The sequence below is a fragment of the Melopsittacus undulatus genome, chromosome 3, assembly GCF_012275295.1.
Source record: "Melopsittacus undulatus isolate bMelUnd1 chromosome 3, bMelUnd1.mat.Z, whole genome shotgun sequence".
Taxonomy (NCBI): Eukaryota; Metazoa; Chordata; class Aves; order Psittaciformes; family Psittaculidae; genus Melopsittacus; species Melopsittacus undulatus.
The window spans coordinates 46641582-46661531 of NC_047529.1; the positions used below are offsets into that span (position 1 = coordinate 46641582).

Consider the following 19950-nt stretch of genomic DNA (forward strand, 5'->3'; position numbering starts at 1 on the left):
CAAATGAAATAACAAATTAAAATAAAAGATTGATCATAAATTTGCTAACCAGACATTGTAGCACTGAAATAAGCTATCAGGATAATCAGGCTGAAGAGGTTCCTGGCTTTCAATGGTTCCAAACCACCACGCATCATCTATCACTGACCTGAAACGATCACCTAGGTGAGAACACAAAACAATTTAATCAATACAAGGAACCTTACACCTCCCAGGAAAAGCAGTTTCTAGATACCTTTGGCTTGATTTTGAATACAGAAATCCTTCTGAACATTTGCAACATCAACAGGCAAAACATGAGACGCATTCAGTAAAAAAAAATTTTAAATTAAATTATTTCTGAAGGCTGCTTTTAAACAAAAATTAAAGTTAATATGGCATTAAAAAGTATTACAAAATCTATCTACATATTCTTCATATATGCATTTCTTGAATTCATACAAATGTAAGACATTTCAATGCTGTAAATTTAAGTCTCAAATCTACTTGTCTTAAACACTACATGTTATCTTAAAGTAACTGAGTACTGTGATGCTTTCATATGGGAAGTATTTTGAATATTGTTGAGCTCCTTCTCAGTTTTTGAAGTGCTTTTCCAGCTACCTAAATGCAATCCAGAGGTTCATTCTCTTTACTGTGCAGGCAATCTGACTGATAAAGAATAAAATTTATTAAAGCTTTTCCAAAAGGTTAGCAAAGTAATTTACTGTGACTTGAAACAGTTTCACTACTGTAAAGCATTTGCCTAGCTGAGAAAAAAGGTCACAAGTGTTATTAAAAAAAAATTACACATGAGAATCCATGCATTACACTGCATCATAAAGCCCAACATTTTCTCTAACGCATATCACAGAATTTAGAAACAATTTTTAGTGGTATATTCAGTTTGTTCAATACAAGAACAAATGTAATTTAAGAGCACGATTCCAAAGCCTGCAGTTTTTTGTTTTCACGGCACTGGAACATAGGCACTCTTTCTCACTGCTGCATTATTTGCTCTATCCCAACACATCCACGTTCTGCCCAAATGCTTGCTGCAGTTGTCTGAATTAGTAAGAAGAAAGTATATTCTCAAAATTGTTCTTTAGTGCTTTTTTTTTTTGCATTTAATGGATTGCAAGTAATTCTAGACAATTACAAAGCTTCCATTATTAACAGTCCTAATTGTGATGATTGTAACAGAACAAAAGTATACCAGAACTGTCTGAAATGGCAAGATCAAAACTGTAAGTAAGGGGTGATGCTTTATTATAAAGGAATAAATTTTTCTAAAGAGCTCTTAAAGCAGTCTCCTAACATGTCATTCCCTAGCAATCAGTTTTACAACAGAATGCGTGCAGGTACAACTGCAAGTGCCCTCATGGGGCTGAACATTAAGCAGAAGAAAACCACTTAAAGGAGTGTATCCTGGCAGCAGCTTCTGATTTCTCAAGAGCCACAGCATTCCTATGGACAGAATGCTAAAGCTGAAAACAATTTGTTTGAAAAAGCCCAGAGAACAATCTCCTGAATCATAGTTTTTCCAGTGTCCTTTGTGCTGCTTCATCTATGTGGACAGCAGACTGAAAATTCTTACTGGAAGGATTTAGCACAGTTTCCCAGGACTTTTTAATCACCAGATGTCAGCTTGATAAAAATATAAACTGTAGGTTGAACTTAAAGTGGCTGCTATGTAAGAGACACATATGCACACTTGTCTAAGACATATAGCTAAAGCTGCACAAATCCTGCCAGAATGTAGCTTTTAGCCATGTATTAATCTTGGTAGTTAAGCTATAATAAAACAAAGATATGCAATAAATACAATCTGAGTAGAAATAAGAACCTGTCACTTCTCAAACTTTGTTCTTTCTGAAAGGATTAATACATGAATATAAATATTAAAAAACTCCATAAATACAAATATTCTTCCCTAAACAAAAAAACAAAACAAAAAACCACCCCAACCAAAAAAAACAAAACAAAAAATCCTCCCCAAATCCAACCCAAATGATAAAAACACACCACCAAAAAGCCTAGCAAAACCCCTCACCAAAACACCCAGGATTGTTATTTGTTAAAGGATCAATGCTTTAATGACTTAAAGTGGAGACAGAAAATTTCATATCCAGCAACTCTCCAAATAGTAGCTATAAAAATATTGATTTGTAGTAGGTGCCAGAAATCAGAGGAGTAAGGCAGATAGTAACAGTAGTCCTGAGAAGACAAACCAGCAAGTGCATGACATACCAGTTTGTTGATGAAGTGTAAAGGTCAGAAAACTATACCACGTCAGATTAATCTTGAAGATTTCAGATTCACATGGTTGAAAAGTCAGGAACAGTTTCATGTATAGGCATTTCTCCTTATCTATGACCTACTCTCAAGGAACATTTTTATACTGTGTTCCACACTGCAACAAAACAGTGCGTGATTTGCCCCAGATACATAAGCATACATTAGTAAAATATCTGAAGTGTCAAAGCAGAGAGAGTGGGATAGCAGTCTGGAAGGCCTCTGGAAGAGCTGTAGCAGTTTTAACTGCAGCGTCTTTGTTATCTCTGCTTTAGCATTTCATATGGCCTCAAAGAAGGAAGCTATTTATCACTAGTTCTACCACCCAAAAGAAGAACTGAACTCTAATGCACACTTGTCAGAGTTACAAGTTGGTATTAGACACCACTGGCCTTAAACTCACATTCATTTACACTGAAGTCTTGATAAAAGGTTCTGGCACTTTTAATACTTTTTGTGCAGCTCTGATTCCTTCCACACTTAAAGTTCCTCAAAATACAGTTGCCAGCCCAGGAAGGAGATGCTACCTGTGCTTGTTCTCTTCAGAGCACAAGAGCAATGTTTCAAAGTCCCTAACTCCTGGGTTTCTATAATGACAACTGACAGATGACATCTGGCTAGGCCATCCACATACAAGGTATAGCAGCTATTCTACTGCTGCTTCGATCTTGTGGGAAAGTATGTATGGCATGGCAGAGCAAGATGACCACAGATCCATAACCATCAGGAAAGAGCAAAGCTGGGTGACATATCAGTAGATGTTGACCAATCTTGTCTCTTAAAAAAAATCTTTAAACCAAAATGATCTTTAAAGAAGAAATCAAGGTATACTTTTCCTACTGCATCAGAAGCTGAGGGTCTTTGCCAAAATCCCTACAGTATCAAAGTTAAGTTGTCTTTCCAGACAACAGAGCATACAGTATGAGATGATATCAAACTTATTAATATGGTCATATGTAATTTACACATCTACTGCTAAAGCACACATCCTAAGTAAGCATATAATGATGTGTATCAAAGGACAGAAGATAAATTAATCTTTCCTGGCAAAGCCAGGTAGGAAATAAGTTTTTAATATCCATCTGTGCCACTTCTTCCGGTTACTTAGGTATGATGGACTTGAGAGGACAGCACTTTGAAAATTCCAAATACAGACTAAGGAGGCAGTGTATTTACAGAGATGTTGTATGTTGAATCAGCCATTTCTACACAGGCAGTCAGATACACCATCATGTTCTTGCATTAAAATCCACCATTCTCCTATATGATGCTTTGCCTGCAGTGGCAAGAAATGCTGGCAAGTCAGCTTTGTAAATATTAGCCACAGCTCCCAAATTAAAGAACCAGGGGAACTGAGTTGGTACAGAAATAACTGCTACTTTACAGATGATGTGTTTTTAACATTAAGATCTGCTTAAAAACAAACAAACAAAACCCAAACCAACCAAACAAAAGACAACCAAAACAAAACACAACAAAACCAACCCAACCAAAAAGGAAGGCTATCAATATTTCGCTTTTGGAAACATGTCACTTCACAGAATATACAGATACTGGGAAAGACATTAATGTTGCCTGTAACTCTGTAAATATGGTATCATACACAAATTCTCTCTTACGGGGACAGAGTTTCATCCTGAACTCTGAAGAATCAGTAATGCTTGCTTAATCTTTTAAGTTTCAGAGACAATCTAAGGCTGTTTTTATGAATGAGAACGTATGTATTTCCTGACCTCCTGAAAAAAAAAACCCCACACCCTCAGATGCTCATATTATCATAATGCAACTTTCTCTCCCCCTAGGTTAGGTTTCACTGTTGAAGGGTGTTCTTTATTATCATATGAAAAAGATGACTAGGAAATAGATGTGACTGAAGGACAAGCCTGCCACTGACTTCCTCCAGTATACAATACTTGGAAATAATTAATCACGGGCAAAGTAAAACGAATAAAGAACATTCCCATTCACATGGCAGTGAACTATAATCATACACATTTCAATAAAGCTAAAACATATGGGGCTTAGAACAGAATTTGAACAAATATAGAGATGGGAAAGGTGTTCTCTTTGTACAGTCTAGAAGTCATGCATTTCCTACTTCCAGTAGAAATTCCAGAAATAGAACCCCCCCCCCATTTCTAGTTAGCAATGCAGTTGTAAGAGGGCCTTAAATCAGAACAGAGACAAGCAATATATAGGCTACAGTAAATTATCAGTTACCAATAAACACATTTCTAAAAAGTATCCTTTATTTCTCTCTGCAAACACACAACTGAGATTTCCTTTGCACTTTCTTTTACAGATTACCTTCTGTATTTTGTTTGCTTGCTTTAGGCATCAGTCAAGGGCAAAACAGGACTCCACATTCGAATATACAGAGCCTATTCTTCAACTTCAGCAGAGCATTAGGATTTATGTACCATAACCTACTTCTTAATAAGTTATCATGAAAATAGGCAGACACTTAGAAAAACAAGCAAATAAAGCCACACCAAAAAAACCACAACTCACCTATATTCCATCGCCTGTGTTTTGCATCATCAAACTGCTGCCTCAAAACTAGGAAATCTATGACATCTGGCATATCGTGGTACCTAATTACAACAGAACACATAACTATTAAGCGATTGAACAGCAAAAGCATAAAGTAAAGCACTTAGAAAAAAAAAACCAAACCAAAACAAACCCAAACAATTTGAATTCAATACTTCAAAACCAAAAGCTCAAGTCACAACATTAATGTTATCTTTTAACTTTCAACCGCAGCCCCTTGTCCCCAAAATGAAATCCCCCAATTTGAATATAATATTGTTTTCCTTACTTCATGGTGAATGATCCTCCAGTTAGTTTACCCGTATCAGGGTCAAGAAAAGCCAGCTTAAGACAGCAAAGAGTAGGCAATCCCACTTCATACTTAATCCCAACTATTTTCATCAGCTCTTGCTCCTGGAATAAACAAATTTCTATGTACCACCACTGAAGTTAAGATTACTATAGTACCTTTCTAAAACATGAAAATATGGGTATACTGAAAAGATCAGACTTCTGTCAGAACATGCCAAAATCAAGTATCTGAGATTCAGTCTTTTCAAACAAGCTATTATTTCCACAATGTAACTTGTCTGAAAAATACTTTGCTATGAAGCATAACCACCTCATTTGCTCAAGTAGATGCAAAAGGAAGTACAGTTTATGGCCTGATTTCATTTGAATATTTATTAGACTAACTTTTCTCTCTTAATATTTTAAGAGCACAACATTAGAAACATCTGTATTAAGAATTAGTTTCAGTTAGTTTCCAAATTTTTAAAAATATTAAAATACAAACAAAATAGAAAATAAGTTATACCCGTAATTCCATTTTATGCCATGGCTGCTTCTTGGGATTAATATTATATATTTTGTTCTTTTTTGCCATTACAACGTATGCTTCATGACCTTGTCGGAAATAGTAGACCTAGAAGTGAAACGTGACAGTTATCTACCAAAGACTTTGAGAAGCTGAAATGCTAGCATATCACTGCCATACAATGTGTGTACTTCCTATTTTGTTATCAATTTTTTTCCACCTGGTTTTCCTGAAAAAGTCATAGGTTCTCAAAAAAAAGAAAAAAAAAAGCAGTGGGCACTTAAAGCATGTATCATAGAAACATTTATAGAAATATGTATTCTATAACTATTTTCCCTATGAGCAAAATATCCTAAATTACGCAAGACAAAACGAAAAATCAGTAACAGGACCATCTATTTATTATTGCACTACAGAACAATTCAATTCAAGCAACATCAATTCCACTAATCCATCTGTTTATTAATCACTGTTGGACAGCCCTAAATTCACTGTCTGGCTAATCATATCCTTTTCAAATGAGAAATATATTTTTAGAGGAAAATTCTGCTGTTTCTTATTGTTCTTGTAAGATTATTTGAATTTGCACATTTTAAATTGAATTGCACATTTCAAGTGTTTATTAAATTTTTTTAAATCCTTCCACTACAAATTTCCACAGTTCAGACATCCAGAGTCTATTTAGTTTTACTTTGACATTGCTGTATATGGTATCATGTGGAAGAATGTTTTTGTTATATAACATCACTGTAATGAAGTAGTATGCTGAAAACCTTAAGCATATATTCAAGAAATGCAAAACACAGGTTTCCCAAACTAGTTAGAACAAAGATCTGATTAACAGCTGTATTCCAGCTATGATGCATTCCAAATACAAAAATCTTCTGTTTACAGAAGTGAAAAACTTTTCTTTTATAAATGGCTCTAAGCATTGCATCTTCTGCCAAAAGAACAAATTCGAAATATATCTGTAGAAAAAAGAATTTGTCTTTTCCAGGAAATCATACTTTTAATCTTGATAAATTTCCGCTTCTGCAGGGTTGTTGTAGCACCCAGACAAAACTATTCTTTATTGTGCTAATAGCAAAACACCCCAATGAGTAGGCATTGTAGCTCGATAATCAAGACAGGGAATTGCAGTCACATCTCTCTGGTTCTTTCTGCTGACCCTCAAAACGCATGACAAAGGTCTGTAAATGGGAGTATTTAGGAAGAGAAAAGGGATGGCATGTGCTATTCTTATGTACTGAGAACTAAATATAGCACTACTGGTTTTTCTTACTTGTTTGTACAGCTGTAAGAAAATGAATCTGAAATATCTCTCCTCCCAAATCTTATAAAACACACCAACCATCCACCAAAATGTTCAAAGGAGACCTCATCACCATCTCTAATTAAACCGATCTTCTATTCCTATGGATCTCAAACGTAACTTACTAGATAAATAGCTTTTCACATTTTATGCAAATCTGGGGAGGGCAAGCATCAGAGATGGAATTTTAGACAGAGCAGCTTGATTACAAACGTATGCTCTATTAGCACAACTACTCCTACTTTCTAGGCACAGGACACAAAATTTCCTGTTCACCAATATAAAGCCTTTTTCAGCAAAAGGATGCAGCCTACTTAGATATTCCTAGTACACACTGCACACGCTATTCAGCAGGTGCCAAACCAAACACACCAGTTTAGCTTACTAAATCAATATGATGTTAAAGTCTCCTGAGTAATATGATACAGATAAATCCTTGGCTGCTTCACTGTATCCAGATGGTATCAGGCACCAAGTATATTTATTTGGACTTGAACTTTTGAACAGCATAGCCTCCAAAACATGCTTGCTGGAGGGTATAAATCCATAAGCATTTTCTCCAGTTGTAACTCTCAACTTGAAGTGCTCCTTCCCTCCCTCATGAGCAACAGTGATGTAATTTTTGCATAGCTGTGCTGTGAACTGCATCAGTGAAGTGATCCAGAAAAAACAATATGGCTTGCACATTCAACCTCTGCTCAGGTTCAGTATCTGAGGCGGTGCCTACAAACAGCTCTGGCTCAGGACCAAAGTTAATCAACTTTGCCATCACATCAAGTATTTCTCCAGCTTCATTCTGAAGGTGTGAGCTCTACAAGCACTCTGTTTAGTACCTCCCTGACGAGCCAAAAGACTACACATTACAGCATAAGGAGGCTATTTCCTCTTATTTTAACCTGAGGAGATTTTAGGAAGAATGCAGACTCTGGTTTTCAAGATTGCCTTCTGTCTGATACTACTTATTCATACAATTCACTGTAATGTTCACATTTTCCAAAGTAGAAACTAGCGGGTGTCCTTTTGCTACTGGGCTCTGTTTACAAACTGTTTACAGTCCAACTCCTACAAAATACACATATACATAACTTCCCTTATGATTCTCTGTGGTAAGAGACCAGCAGAAGCTTCCCCATACCAGAAACACAAGTGAAAATGACAGTATCAGTTTTTCTTCAGAATAAATAAATTTACAAACAAAACAAAACATACACACACACACCCCCTCCTCTCAGAGGTTCAATTCCTGGGTTTTATTTCAAGTCCCAAACCAAAGTTTAATTAAACTTCAATTTGTATTTGATTTTTTACCTGTTCTTCAGCATACAAGATACACTACCACTAAGAACTAGTTTCACTACATAAAGCACCACACACAACTTGTATGCATGTCATAAGGAAATTAACACAGTGAACGTAGTGCAAGAAGGAATGTTACCACAATAGTATGGAATAAAAATAAGCCAAAGCAACACTGGGAAAGACTAGAGGGAGTGAAATCAAATTTTAGCCAGATAAAATGTTTTGAAGAAAATCCCAAATACTCTGATAATAAATCTTTGGGGAAAAAAAAAATTCACAGATGAAAACAGAACAAGGAAAAAAACAAGCTGAAAGAAGCAAGAACAAAGAGGAAAAAAAATACCTCATCCCCCATCTGTGGCACGAATGGGCACCGACGAGGAACAGTGTCTGTAATCCATGCTGAAGGCAGCCATTCTTCCAGTGTCAAACCATTTTCTGCCAGAACTCCTACAGCCAACCTCTGAAGAAAATACACACAAAAGATTAATATGAATTATATAACATTTGAGGAAGCCTTGTATTTTGAGAAGTGTTTTATTAAAATCAACTGTCTTGGTCCATAAGACCAATTATACAGGTGCCAATTAAGGAGCCCCATAAAAGGCAGAGATTAACAAACACAGAGGTAAAGCATGTGAAAATGACCCAGACTGGGTACCTCTAGGTCACCTAATGGTATATTTTATTATAATGTGCTGCGGGACTGCAGTTTCAAATTCTGTGTGCTCTTATCATGCATTTGCAAGTAACAAAGCTCACGGTAGCTGCTGGTCCTAAGTGCACACTGCATGTCTATACCTGATATGCCAGATAAAACAAGGTTTTATACAACCATTCAAGCAAGGGTGCTTTGAAATTATCAGAATCCTGTCCATGTACAGAAAAAAACCTTGCCCAGCTGTACAGAAATCCACACCATATAGCCACTAACAGAAGACTATGTTCTGCAAATGGGATACTCCAAGGATAACATATTCAAATGCAACAAAAGTAACTCAAAATTTCTATGTGTACTGATCTAAACTGGAATGACATGAATATATTCGAAAGCAAGCAAAATACAAACCAGACAAACAGCAGAACTCTGATAAAGTGAAATTCCCCCTGATAGAAGTATAGCAGCAAGCATAAAGGAAACATTATATATCATGGAACTGATAGAAAAAAATGACATGATTGTGCAGACTAAGTGCAATTAAGCAGGAAGACAGTCAGTACAGCTGGAAAAATACAAGCATATGTTATACTAATACTCAATATATCCACAGAAAGAAGTTTCTGGTCTGTGAAAAGATGGTATTAAGAACATTAAAACTGTTCCTTAAGCGAAGCACCTCGTACTTAGAAAGCGTATCATTACGACAATCTATCATTTGACTTACAAGAGTCAGTAATTATCATTTCTCACAAGTCACGATGTGTTTTCAAATTAGACAATATTAAGTAGTACATGTAACTGAATCATAGAACTAATTCTTTCTAAGACATCAAGAGTGAGCATCCTGCAATATAAAAAGAACTTCTAACCTTTTGTTTTCTCTCTTTGGGTTTCCTCTTCTTTGGTGATGTTGATGGCCCATCTTTCTCCTCAATTCCTTTCTTCCTTTCCTTTTTAATTTGCTTCTTTTGTTTTTCAGGTCCTTCTTCATCTTCTGAACTACTTTCTGCTTTCTTTGTTTTAATTTTAGGGATTTTCTTTGGTGGTTGCAAATTGATTCCTGCATCTGCCGTCCAGTCAGAATAATCACTTGAGTAGTCACTATGTACCATATACCAAAATAAAAAAGACATTAAAAAAATAGAACTTAAAAAAAATACTCAGTCTGCTAAAGAAACCAAGGATAGTGTGAAGCTTCCTCAAGCTTTGCTCTCTAATTTCAAACCAAGGGTCAGTGAGGCAGTCACACAGCACAGACTGACAGTCATAGGAAAAGGCTACAACATGCTTGAAGCATGCATGCTACCCTCCTGCAAAACCAAATAGAAGCAATTCTTCACACAAACAAGGATGAAACCTTTCCTAAATTTTAGTTAGCAATATAGCCAAAAATTAAACCCTGAAAGTTTTAAGTTCTTTTGCATCTTTTCTTCTAAATGTGCACAATTTTCATTATTACTCATTAACTGTTCACAGAGAAGATTATTTAAAATATATCAGTAGGACTTTATGCCGTCACTTACCTAGAGCTGCCATCACTGTGCCATGCTCTTTCATCATCTTCTGATGTTCCACCACTGGCAACAACTACTTCCCCTTCCTAACATCGTGGGGGCAAAGGGAGGGCAGAGAAAAAGAAAGCATTTTCTTTAAACCTCAAAAAACTTGTAACATATGACAGTATGACTAAAACTCTTCTATGCTTTATACGTGCTATAAACATTAAGCAGTACAAAAACTTTATACTGTTAAAAAGGCATTTTAGTTTGCAAATAGTTATTTTATTTCAATGGATGTAATGAGATTAAAGAAATAAAACAGTATCTATGCCTGGACAAATGCACAAGTGTAGAGCAACATTTTTTTTAACATATAGCCAGTGGGATCCTGAGTGATTCTCAATCTTCAATTAAAGAGATTAGCTTACCTTTTTGAAAATTAGTTCTGGCCCTTTTAATGCAATTATTTCCACATCTTTTCAATTCATATCAAACAAAACCCCAGTATGAACTTCATATACTCTTACTACTCCTTTCTCTATTGTAGCTACAGAAGCACAGAATGGTTGAGGCTGGAAGGGATGTGTGGAGGGTGTATTATCAAACCTCGCTGTTCAAGCAGGGCCACATAGAGTTGGTAACCATACTTGCTAGGCCATACGGTCAATACTGATTAGGCTTACAAATAGAGGGAAGATATAACATTGCACACATACACTTCATAGAAAGCCCTTACAAATAAGCATTTCTCCCTTTCTGACAATTATTTTTAAGTAATACTAAATATACAGCAACATGTGAAAACCTAATTCTTTATAATTTTTAAAGAGGTGAAAGAAAATGCACAGTGGAAAACATGAGTTTCCACTAGAAACAATGTTTAATTAGCTGAGGCAGGAGCTTAACAAGTAAAAATGGAATACGTATGATTGCCTCATGAATAAGGATCTTACATCTGAGGAACTGTGTCCATTTTCTAACTCTTCAGCAGGCCTTGCAGTTTCTTCTACTGCATATCTCGTACGGTAGTTGTGTGGATTAGCTTGCTGCTGTTTTTTTGAGTCGTTCATGTCTAGTAAATGATCATGGGAATGGTTCTGTGAAGACACAAATGTCAAAATACATAATTGGTTTGTATACATTTTATTATTACATTATAGAAAATATTTTCTTTAATAATAGTATTCCAGGAAGCAACTTTTGCAGGAGCAAGAAATTACAAGCTTCAACATCACAAAATGCAAACCAGGCCATGAGTCCAAAACTGAAGAGCTGCTGAAGAAAGCACTTCGTGTGCACAGCTGAATATAAGCACCTAGCAGTTCAGTACATTCTGGAAATAATGAAAATTTCTTCACAGATATAATAAAAACTTTTCACATTTAATTATGAAAACTATTCATTCTTACAAAGTATTTATCAGTTAACTACTGATGGGCTGCTAAGAGCTTCTAACAGCTCAAAATTACACTAAAAATGTACATCAGAGGAAAGGGGACTCTTACAGAGAACGCCCGAGTGTGTTATTTTGCAGCTGAATGGTCAGATCTGTCAGAAGAGGCACCCATATGGCAATACATTCCTTGGCACACAGCAATGACTGTTAGCAAGTAAAGGCCTTTAAACGATACGATGATGCATGGAATAGTTCAAACAAATGAGTCAGTTGGAAAGAATCTAAATTCTTATGAAGATTAGGAGAATGAAATAAGGCTCTAATTAAGAAATATTTCACATTCCAGCATTAAGAGATTTTGTTCCTCCTGTAGAATATACACAATGCAAACACTTGCTCTGCCCACAAAGTGACTTATCTTGTCTTAGTCCCCAGCTCCTGGCAAAAGAACAAACAAACCCAAGAACCACCCCCCCCCCCCAAAAAAAAAGCTACAATCTCAATTTCAAGAGTTTTGTGCTAATTTTTTGGCATGAATATTCAAACTTAAGCCTAGCTCAGACCCAACAAAATAGTTTTTGGACCCATTCCTAAATGCCACAAAAGGTGGTATCACTTCCCCAGTGCTTTCTTCCATAAAGGAAACCTCAAAGATCTATTAGATGGTGATATGGTTGAAAACACAGTCGGAGATGAAGAAAGCAGAACTGGAGCAAACCACAGAAAGATGCTAATATTAGCAGAGCCTTCCAGCAGGGCAGACTACTTGCACCTGTTCCTTCTGGTTTTTCTTTTGTAGGGAAGAAAATATCTGTCCTGTCATGTATGATAAAAGTTCATTCATGAGGTTAAATTTTCTCATTGAGGAAAAAAAATGCCACAAATGCTTTTTGGTGAAAACTGTACAACTGTATCACGGTTTCCACCAAAGCATATCAGACCAACACAAACTGCTCTGTGAGCTATTCAGTGAGCATTGTGTTTCTGTTTTTCCATCCAGTGAATTCAAGTTGAGTAACCTAGCACTGACAGAACAGCTACCAAAGACACTTTTAACTGGACTGCTCAGCAATGTGCATTTCATCATTACCCAAAAGTTTTGAGACCTAGGCCATTCCTTATGGATTCAAACTGTCAGCTCTATCAGATGTCCTGCTTTGACTTGACCCAGAACAGCTCCTGAGTAGCCCTAAAACTAGTGGCTGAGCACATCACACAAGGGCTGAGCCCTTCAGTCCTTCGCTCGTTGTCAAGCTTTCAAGATTCACCGCTGAAGCAGACAGCTTACAAGAGACAGCATTACAGCAACTTGCAACAGTCACTGAATTGCAACTTTTTTTATAAAGCCCATCTGCCTTTTAACATCCTGAAACGCAGTATGAAAAAGCACAGACAACAGAATGGAATCACAGAAACTCAATGAATTAAAGTAGTCAAGTATTCTTTACAATAATGAGGATGTATTTTACAGAAGCTATATCACAGCCCAACAAAAATAATCGTGTCTTCTCTCTAGAAACTAAAGTCCTAAAAATTTACATCCCCATTTCTATTCAGAGGTGAGATTTCTCAAATGGCTGTTATAAATATAGCTTTTCCCTACTTACATTGAAACTATGGAACCTTGAGAAACTGAAGTGTTTTGCATTACTCTGGTTTTGGAAAGAGTTGTTCTTTTCTGGCAATTCAAAGCCTGAGGAAAAAGAACACCCCCTCACCCAAACTATTCCTTCCTGGAAGCAAGTAATGTGACTGTATAAAATACTGGGCCAGAGTGATGCCAAAGGGTAACAAAATTGCTTTGAAAGATTCAGTGGAAAAACAAGAATGGGTAATAATAATATTAAAGCCAAAATGAAAACAAAAAACCCCACAAAACCAAAACATCCAAACACACAAGTAGTTCTCTATAAGCAACAGAATGACAGAATAATTGAAGTTGAAAGGGACCTCTGGATATCACCTTGCCCAACCCCACTGCTCAAGCAGAAACCATAAAAAGGTCCAGAAGGCATACATCTGCCATGTCTTGCTAAAAAGAAATGTATTTAACATGACTCCTTTTCCACACAGCTTTGCCAAACTCTGATGAAAAGCTGCAGATCAGGCAGATCTTTATTTGAGGGATGGGTGGGGTCAGGTGTGAAGGTCTGACTAACAACAAAATATTGCTATCTTTTTCTGACAGAATGGAACCTATCACCAACAGGTTCAACAATGACTGAAGGAACAGCTGATGGTCTCTACCCCCTGCCCTCCAAATATATATCCTAAACAGAGTTTGAAATTAGCTCTCAACTCTAATGGGAGGCTTGGAAACAAAGCCAAGATAACCTATGATCCGAGGTTCAATCAGCACTTTCTCTTGCTACACTTTGGTGAACAGTCAGTCATATATGCCAAGTACTTTGTATCATATCCAAGGCTCCCAGTCAGCATCAGAGCACATCTACAGATAAGCCAGAAGTTACAGCTACTGTCAGAACAGCTTTTCTGCGAAATACAAATGATGGCATTTCCTGTATTTGAGCAGGACAGATAAACACATGTCATCTGGACACTGCTGAGCATCTTTGTAACACTATTTGTGAAATATACAGTGGAAACTCAGTGGTGTCCTGACAACTCAGACCACCGCACTCTACTGTCCTTAAGACCGCGACTCCACCAGGAAGCTCAGCTTTGCTGTGCTTTCGTACAGGGCTGCAGCTATTTTAGAAAGCTTTGGTTGTAGAACTTTCATACTATTTCTTCACCAGCAGTATCTATTCTTTATCTAAAAATAGGTCCTCCTTAAGAAACAGGAATTAGCCTCTACTAGAAAGAGTAACAGGGGCAGGGCACAAGCATATGTCAAGTATCAGAACCCTAGCATTAAACAGATGCTTGCAGCCTCTTTAAGACAAAGAAAGGAAACTTTGGCTTTTTTGTCTGCATATGATTTTCACAACATTGCATTTGAAATGATATGCTGAAAGTCAACGTAGCCTACACAACTGTTTTCATTCTTGACTAGATATGCTATTTAAATTCTTCAATCCAACTTTTCTCTATGAACTTAAATGTCCTTACTGAATTTAAGTTATTATTTTTCTGGAGAGGGATATTTTTGCATTACCAAGGTCTTTAGCATATACCTTTGCCCAAGTTTAACATTCTTTGATGACCATATGTTGTCCCCAGATGATAAATACAACAAATCCCCAAAGCTGTTAGGGCTGAAACAGTTTTTGTTTCACAGAACGGTTGACGATGAAGGGACCTCTGGAGGTCATCGCTTCTAATCCCCCTGCTCAGAAGGGCCACCTAAAGCCCAGGATCACATCCAGACAACTTCTGAACATCTCCAAGGTCGGAGACTCTACAGCCCCTCTGAGCAGCCTGTGGCAGTGCTCAGTCACCCTCACAGTGAAGGGCTTCCTTATGTTCAGCAAAACTGCTTGTTTAGCAGATTGTGCACACTGCCTCTTGTCCTGTCATTTTCTGACTAAAGAGCACCCTTCTATAGTCTCAAATCTGGATCAGTGCTTGCAATTAATTAGTTTTTACTCTTACCACACCACATATGTGTAAGATGTTAGTGAGACCTATTCCGAAGGCAGTGAAGATAATGGGCACTAAGCAGTAAGTGCTCATTCTCTCAGGTTTTAGATTATTTTGCTCTTAACATCTTGCAGATTTACCTGGAAGTAGTGTTTAAATAACATGTAAATAGAGAAATTACTACTTTTGAGGAATGCAACTAAACAAAACAATGCACACATTTCTCATCACTGGTTTCTGTTAGCTGGCAATAATCATTGCACCTGTCACAGAGGCCTATACCTGTGCCCATCCATAAAAATCTCAGATTTTAATTCCCTCAAATTTCTGCTTATAATTTCTAATTATCTTTTAAGCTGAAACATTTCATTTTTGTCATTTTTTACTAAAACACACACCATATCAACCCGCTACTGTATAAAAATCTCACACTCTTCCAGTGTTTATTAAAATGCTCTGTAATCCCAGTAGATTGATAAACTAATTACTTGGACTGCGAACATTTACCTAAACATGGTACATCTCTCACTTCCCATCTTTGGCATGGTCTTGAAAAATATCATTTGAAATACAGTTCCACTTTGAAAATTAGGAGATTCCAAGGTGACATTCTATCCTCTGCCATTAAGGGCTTGGGGGTTTTAAAGTGCTTTTGTTTAATAATAAAAAACAAAGGAAACCCTATTCCTCACCTTTGAAAGTCAAGCAGAGTCCTCCATTTAACATGCAGATAAGTGATACTAAACATTATTCAGGTCAAAATACCCAAGCTTTTAGGTTCTCTCACACAAGTCCATTAGTCCCTCAAACAATCACATACACAGCTCCTCAATATGACCTGTGCCAAAGAAATGCGGGGTCTCTAACTTTAAAAATGAGAATGCTTACGTGACTTCCATCTAAGTTAGAGATGTTGTTAAGGAAGAAAGACTAAGCTGTGATTCTGTGCTGCTTTTAACACACCCTTATAATGACCCTGGACTAAAAAAAAAATAGCAATAGTACTTGGAATCTCCTCAAAAAGTAATTACAGTTGCTCTGTGTTCTTCTTTACTGACCTATGCTTTTAGCTTGTAATCCAAAATGCTAACATTTGTTCCTGCCCTCCTTTTCATTTTACTTCTGTATTTTTCACTCTTTTCAGTTAAGGGGAGCAAAAGAAAATACGTTTTTCTCACTATACGAACAGAACTAATAAATTTCACAAAAGCTGATATAAAAATGAGTATTTCCTACTGGTATAAATACAAATGAAGTTGCATATGAGAACAATGTTTTAATACAAGCTCTGTTTACCCTGTTCTCAGACCAGCTGGCAGTACTGTAGATTGACAGACTTACTAGAATTTTTGATGCTGTAATTTTTGAGTCTATACATTACTAGGCGATGTTTTCCCCTATATTTTGTTTAAGGTGTTGCCGTCTCCTCTAGATCATAAATTCTCTCATTAAAGCCTTAAAAATTCATTATACAACACAAAAGGACTGTAGTCTCACAACACTACGGTAATACAAATGACAAGGTATCAGTATCAGAACCTACTGCATGCACTCAAGGAAAACGAAGATTTACACAATGCTTTCCAGTTTTATCTTCAACTTAACACAGGTTGTATTTAAAGACAGACAGTTACTGTAAAGAATAGCAGCAGAAGAGCTGCTATAATTAAGTTACTAACTTCTATTTAAAAGTCCTTAAAAATGTCATGTAACAGCTTCTAGAGTGCAGTCAGTCTTACTTCTCTTCCTAGTTTACTTGATTTTATTATGGACACTGCAGAAGATGACAATTCCAATTCACTATGCCTATTGTTCAGACACTACTGGGCAGAAGCGTTGCTCATGCTAACCATAAGCAACAATGCAAATCATTAAAATCTGAGTTTAATTTGGAGACTCAGATCACTTATGATCAAGCATCCTTTTCTTCTTGCAAATTTGCTTATTTAAAGCACATTTGATATCTACTCATTTCTGAATCCCTCTGAGATTTATCTCAAGGGATTTTAATTACTGTACTTCTCAACCACCCAAGTCCTCCAAGTAGAGACACATTCCATGAAGAATAAATTATAAAGAATGTCAGGTTTTTTTGTCACAAGATGCCAGTATCCTGTAGGGCTTAAGAAGGATTTATTTAAATGTTCCGAAAAGGTTACCGAATTCAACAGTAATTCCTAAAAAAATTTACCGACATTCCCAATTACAGAGACCATGACTATCTTGTTTTTTGCTCTGTCTCCTCAGGACAAAGGTGGGAAGTGACTAAAGAATTTACCAAGTTCTCTCCTTCATATTCTGGGAATCAAAATCCAGATCATAGACCCTTCAAGGACTGAGATAAATGTAGGACATATTCTTCTCTAAGTACAGGAAACTGAAGGAAGATTTTCCCAAGCTAGCTGTAGTTCTGAAAGCTTTTAAAGGCATAAATATTCACAATGAAAATGTGGGGTTCAAAAGGATCCAGCACTATCTTTAAAAAAGTTTGGAGACTAAAAAATGTCTCCTCTGAGAATAGATTTCCAAAACCATCCATATTAAGTTTCTTTGTTTCAAAGCTGCAATAGAAGTAATTGCTGAAACCAAAATGCTGGCCCAACTAGCCTACTCTGCTATGCTTGTGTCCTAGTGATACTTTAGGAAAACTGTAATTCAATGAAAAATTTAAGGGTGAATTGGTAGGAATTCACATAATCATGAAGGATCTTCTAACTAGGCTGTACCTGCAGGAAAAACCAAACAAAACAAACTCTCGAACAGCACAACTGTTAAATTAAACTAAAAGAAAGTCTATAATTCAGCATCAAAATATATCCCTTCAAGACAAGAAACAGCTTTGTTAAAATCTGAATTTGAGGCCTGCGTTCCATTATTCCCAAGAGAAAAATAGGAATTACCAAGATTTCTGGTACCTTGCTATTTCATTAATAAGCCCTCCCATGACAACCTTCAGAACCATAAGGGGCACAGAGCTTCTTCCCTCTATGTACAAAACCTGGACACAGAATCATAGAATAGTTAGGGTTGGAAAGGACCTTAAGATCATCTAGTTCCAACCCCCCTGCCATGGCCAGGGACACCTCACACTAGAACATATCACCCAAGGCTTCATCCAACCTGGCCTTGAACACTGCCAGGGATGGAGCATTCACAACTTCCCTGCGCAACCCATTCCAGTACCTCACTACCCTCACAGTAAAGAATTTCTTCCTTACAACCAATCTAAACCTCTGCTGTTTAAGTTTCAACCCGTTACCCCTTGTCCTGTCACTACAGTCCCTAATGAATAGTCCCTCCCCAGCATCCCTGTAGGCCCCCTTCAGATACTGCAAGGCTGCTATGAGGTCTCCATGCAGCCTTCTCTTCTCCAGGCTGAACAGCCCCAACTCTCTCAGCCTGTCTTCATACAGGAGGTGCAAGCAAACATTTTTTTTTCAGTGTTTTATCTTGGGCGAACACAACATTCTGCCTGCGGCACTGAAATTAGTGTATCAGTACAATTTCTTAAGACAGCAATGCACACAATTTTAATACACAAAAGAAACTGGAGAAAACCTGAAAATTATCCGTGGACTTTTCGAGGGAGCTTTAATCTCGCTTCTTTCCAAAGATTTACATTGGCCGAGTGTAAAAACAGAAGCAAAACGGAACACTCAAATTTAGTATCAAGCAGAAACTTGCCCATCTCACATTTACATTTTCAACTGCATACGAATTTAATTCATCATTATTAAAAAATACAGAAGGCATTGCTGAATATCTTAAATCTACTTATTTCCAGACAGTTTTCAGTCTCAGTCCCTTCCTCCCCCAGACTGTGAGTAATAATTAGCACAGGCATTAACTATGGTACTCTGATAAAGTTAAGAGCTGCACAATCTTCTATATACTTGCTATCAATACTTATTTTTTCATTTCCCATGTTGAACCCCGTAAGCCATCTTTACTTTTCAACAGACAACGTACAGGCATTCCCTAAGGCCTGTATTTTACTAAGCTTTTGATTAAAGGTGAAACAGTCTCATCTAGAATAAACATACTACAAAATCCAAAGCATGGGTTCTCCTTTACAGCTGTTTGAAATTCACTTCATAGTTTACAAAATATAATTGATTATTTAGCTAGAAAAGCACAAATAAGCATGTGAGATACACAGATAAAACTCATTTCTAACAAAAAAGTAAAATGATTTTTGTAAATGGAGAACATACATCCTTCACATTCTTACCTGCATACATGTATCAGTTTTTGCAAGCTATAACTTTCATTTTTAATACAACACATTCCCTTCCATTTCATCTATCCTGTTTTCCTCTTTCCTGAAAAATGTAGTCCAGCTCTAGCAAAAACCACAACTTAGAAACATCTCATCCAAAACCACCATATGATTATTAGGAACTATGAGAGAAAATACCCAGTTCTGTATTTGGAGGTGCATTCAAATATGTTAAAGTTAAGAACTGTGACTCAAGTTTTAATCAAACCTTTCTGCAGAACAGCATGTCAAGCAGTATAGAAGAGTAGCAGGGTATATTGATTAATAGTGACAGACTCCCTATATCATATCATACCCCAAACAGCACATTCACATGGCTTCTCAGTGGGTTCTAAAAT

At 36.7% G+C, this 19950-nt stretch overlaps 1 protein-coding gene across 1 annotated transcript in view; it reads right to left on the minus strand.

Moving 5' to 3' along the window:
• Positions 1-19950, minus strand: part of PHIP (pleckstrin homology domain interacting protein) — a 108463-nt gene that overhangs the window by 20808 nt on the left and 67705 nt on the right. Inside the window, exons 21-28 of the mRNA XM_034060633.1 lie at positions 11348-11491; positions 10419-10495; positions 9765-9996; positions 8578-8697; positions 5624-5731; positions 5096-5220; positions 4786-4868; positions 50-161 (exon numbers count right to left, since the gene is read on the minus strand). Of these exons, the coding sequence (XP_033916524.1) occupies positions 50-161; positions 4786-4868; positions 5096-5220; positions 5624-5731; positions 8578-8697; positions 9765-9996; positions 10419-10495; positions 11348-11491 (1001 nt within the window). The remainder of the gene's footprint in view (positions 1-49; positions 162-4785; positions 4869-5095; positions 5221-5623; positions 5732-8577; positions 8698-9764; positions 9997-10418; positions 10496-11347; positions 11492-19950) is intronic.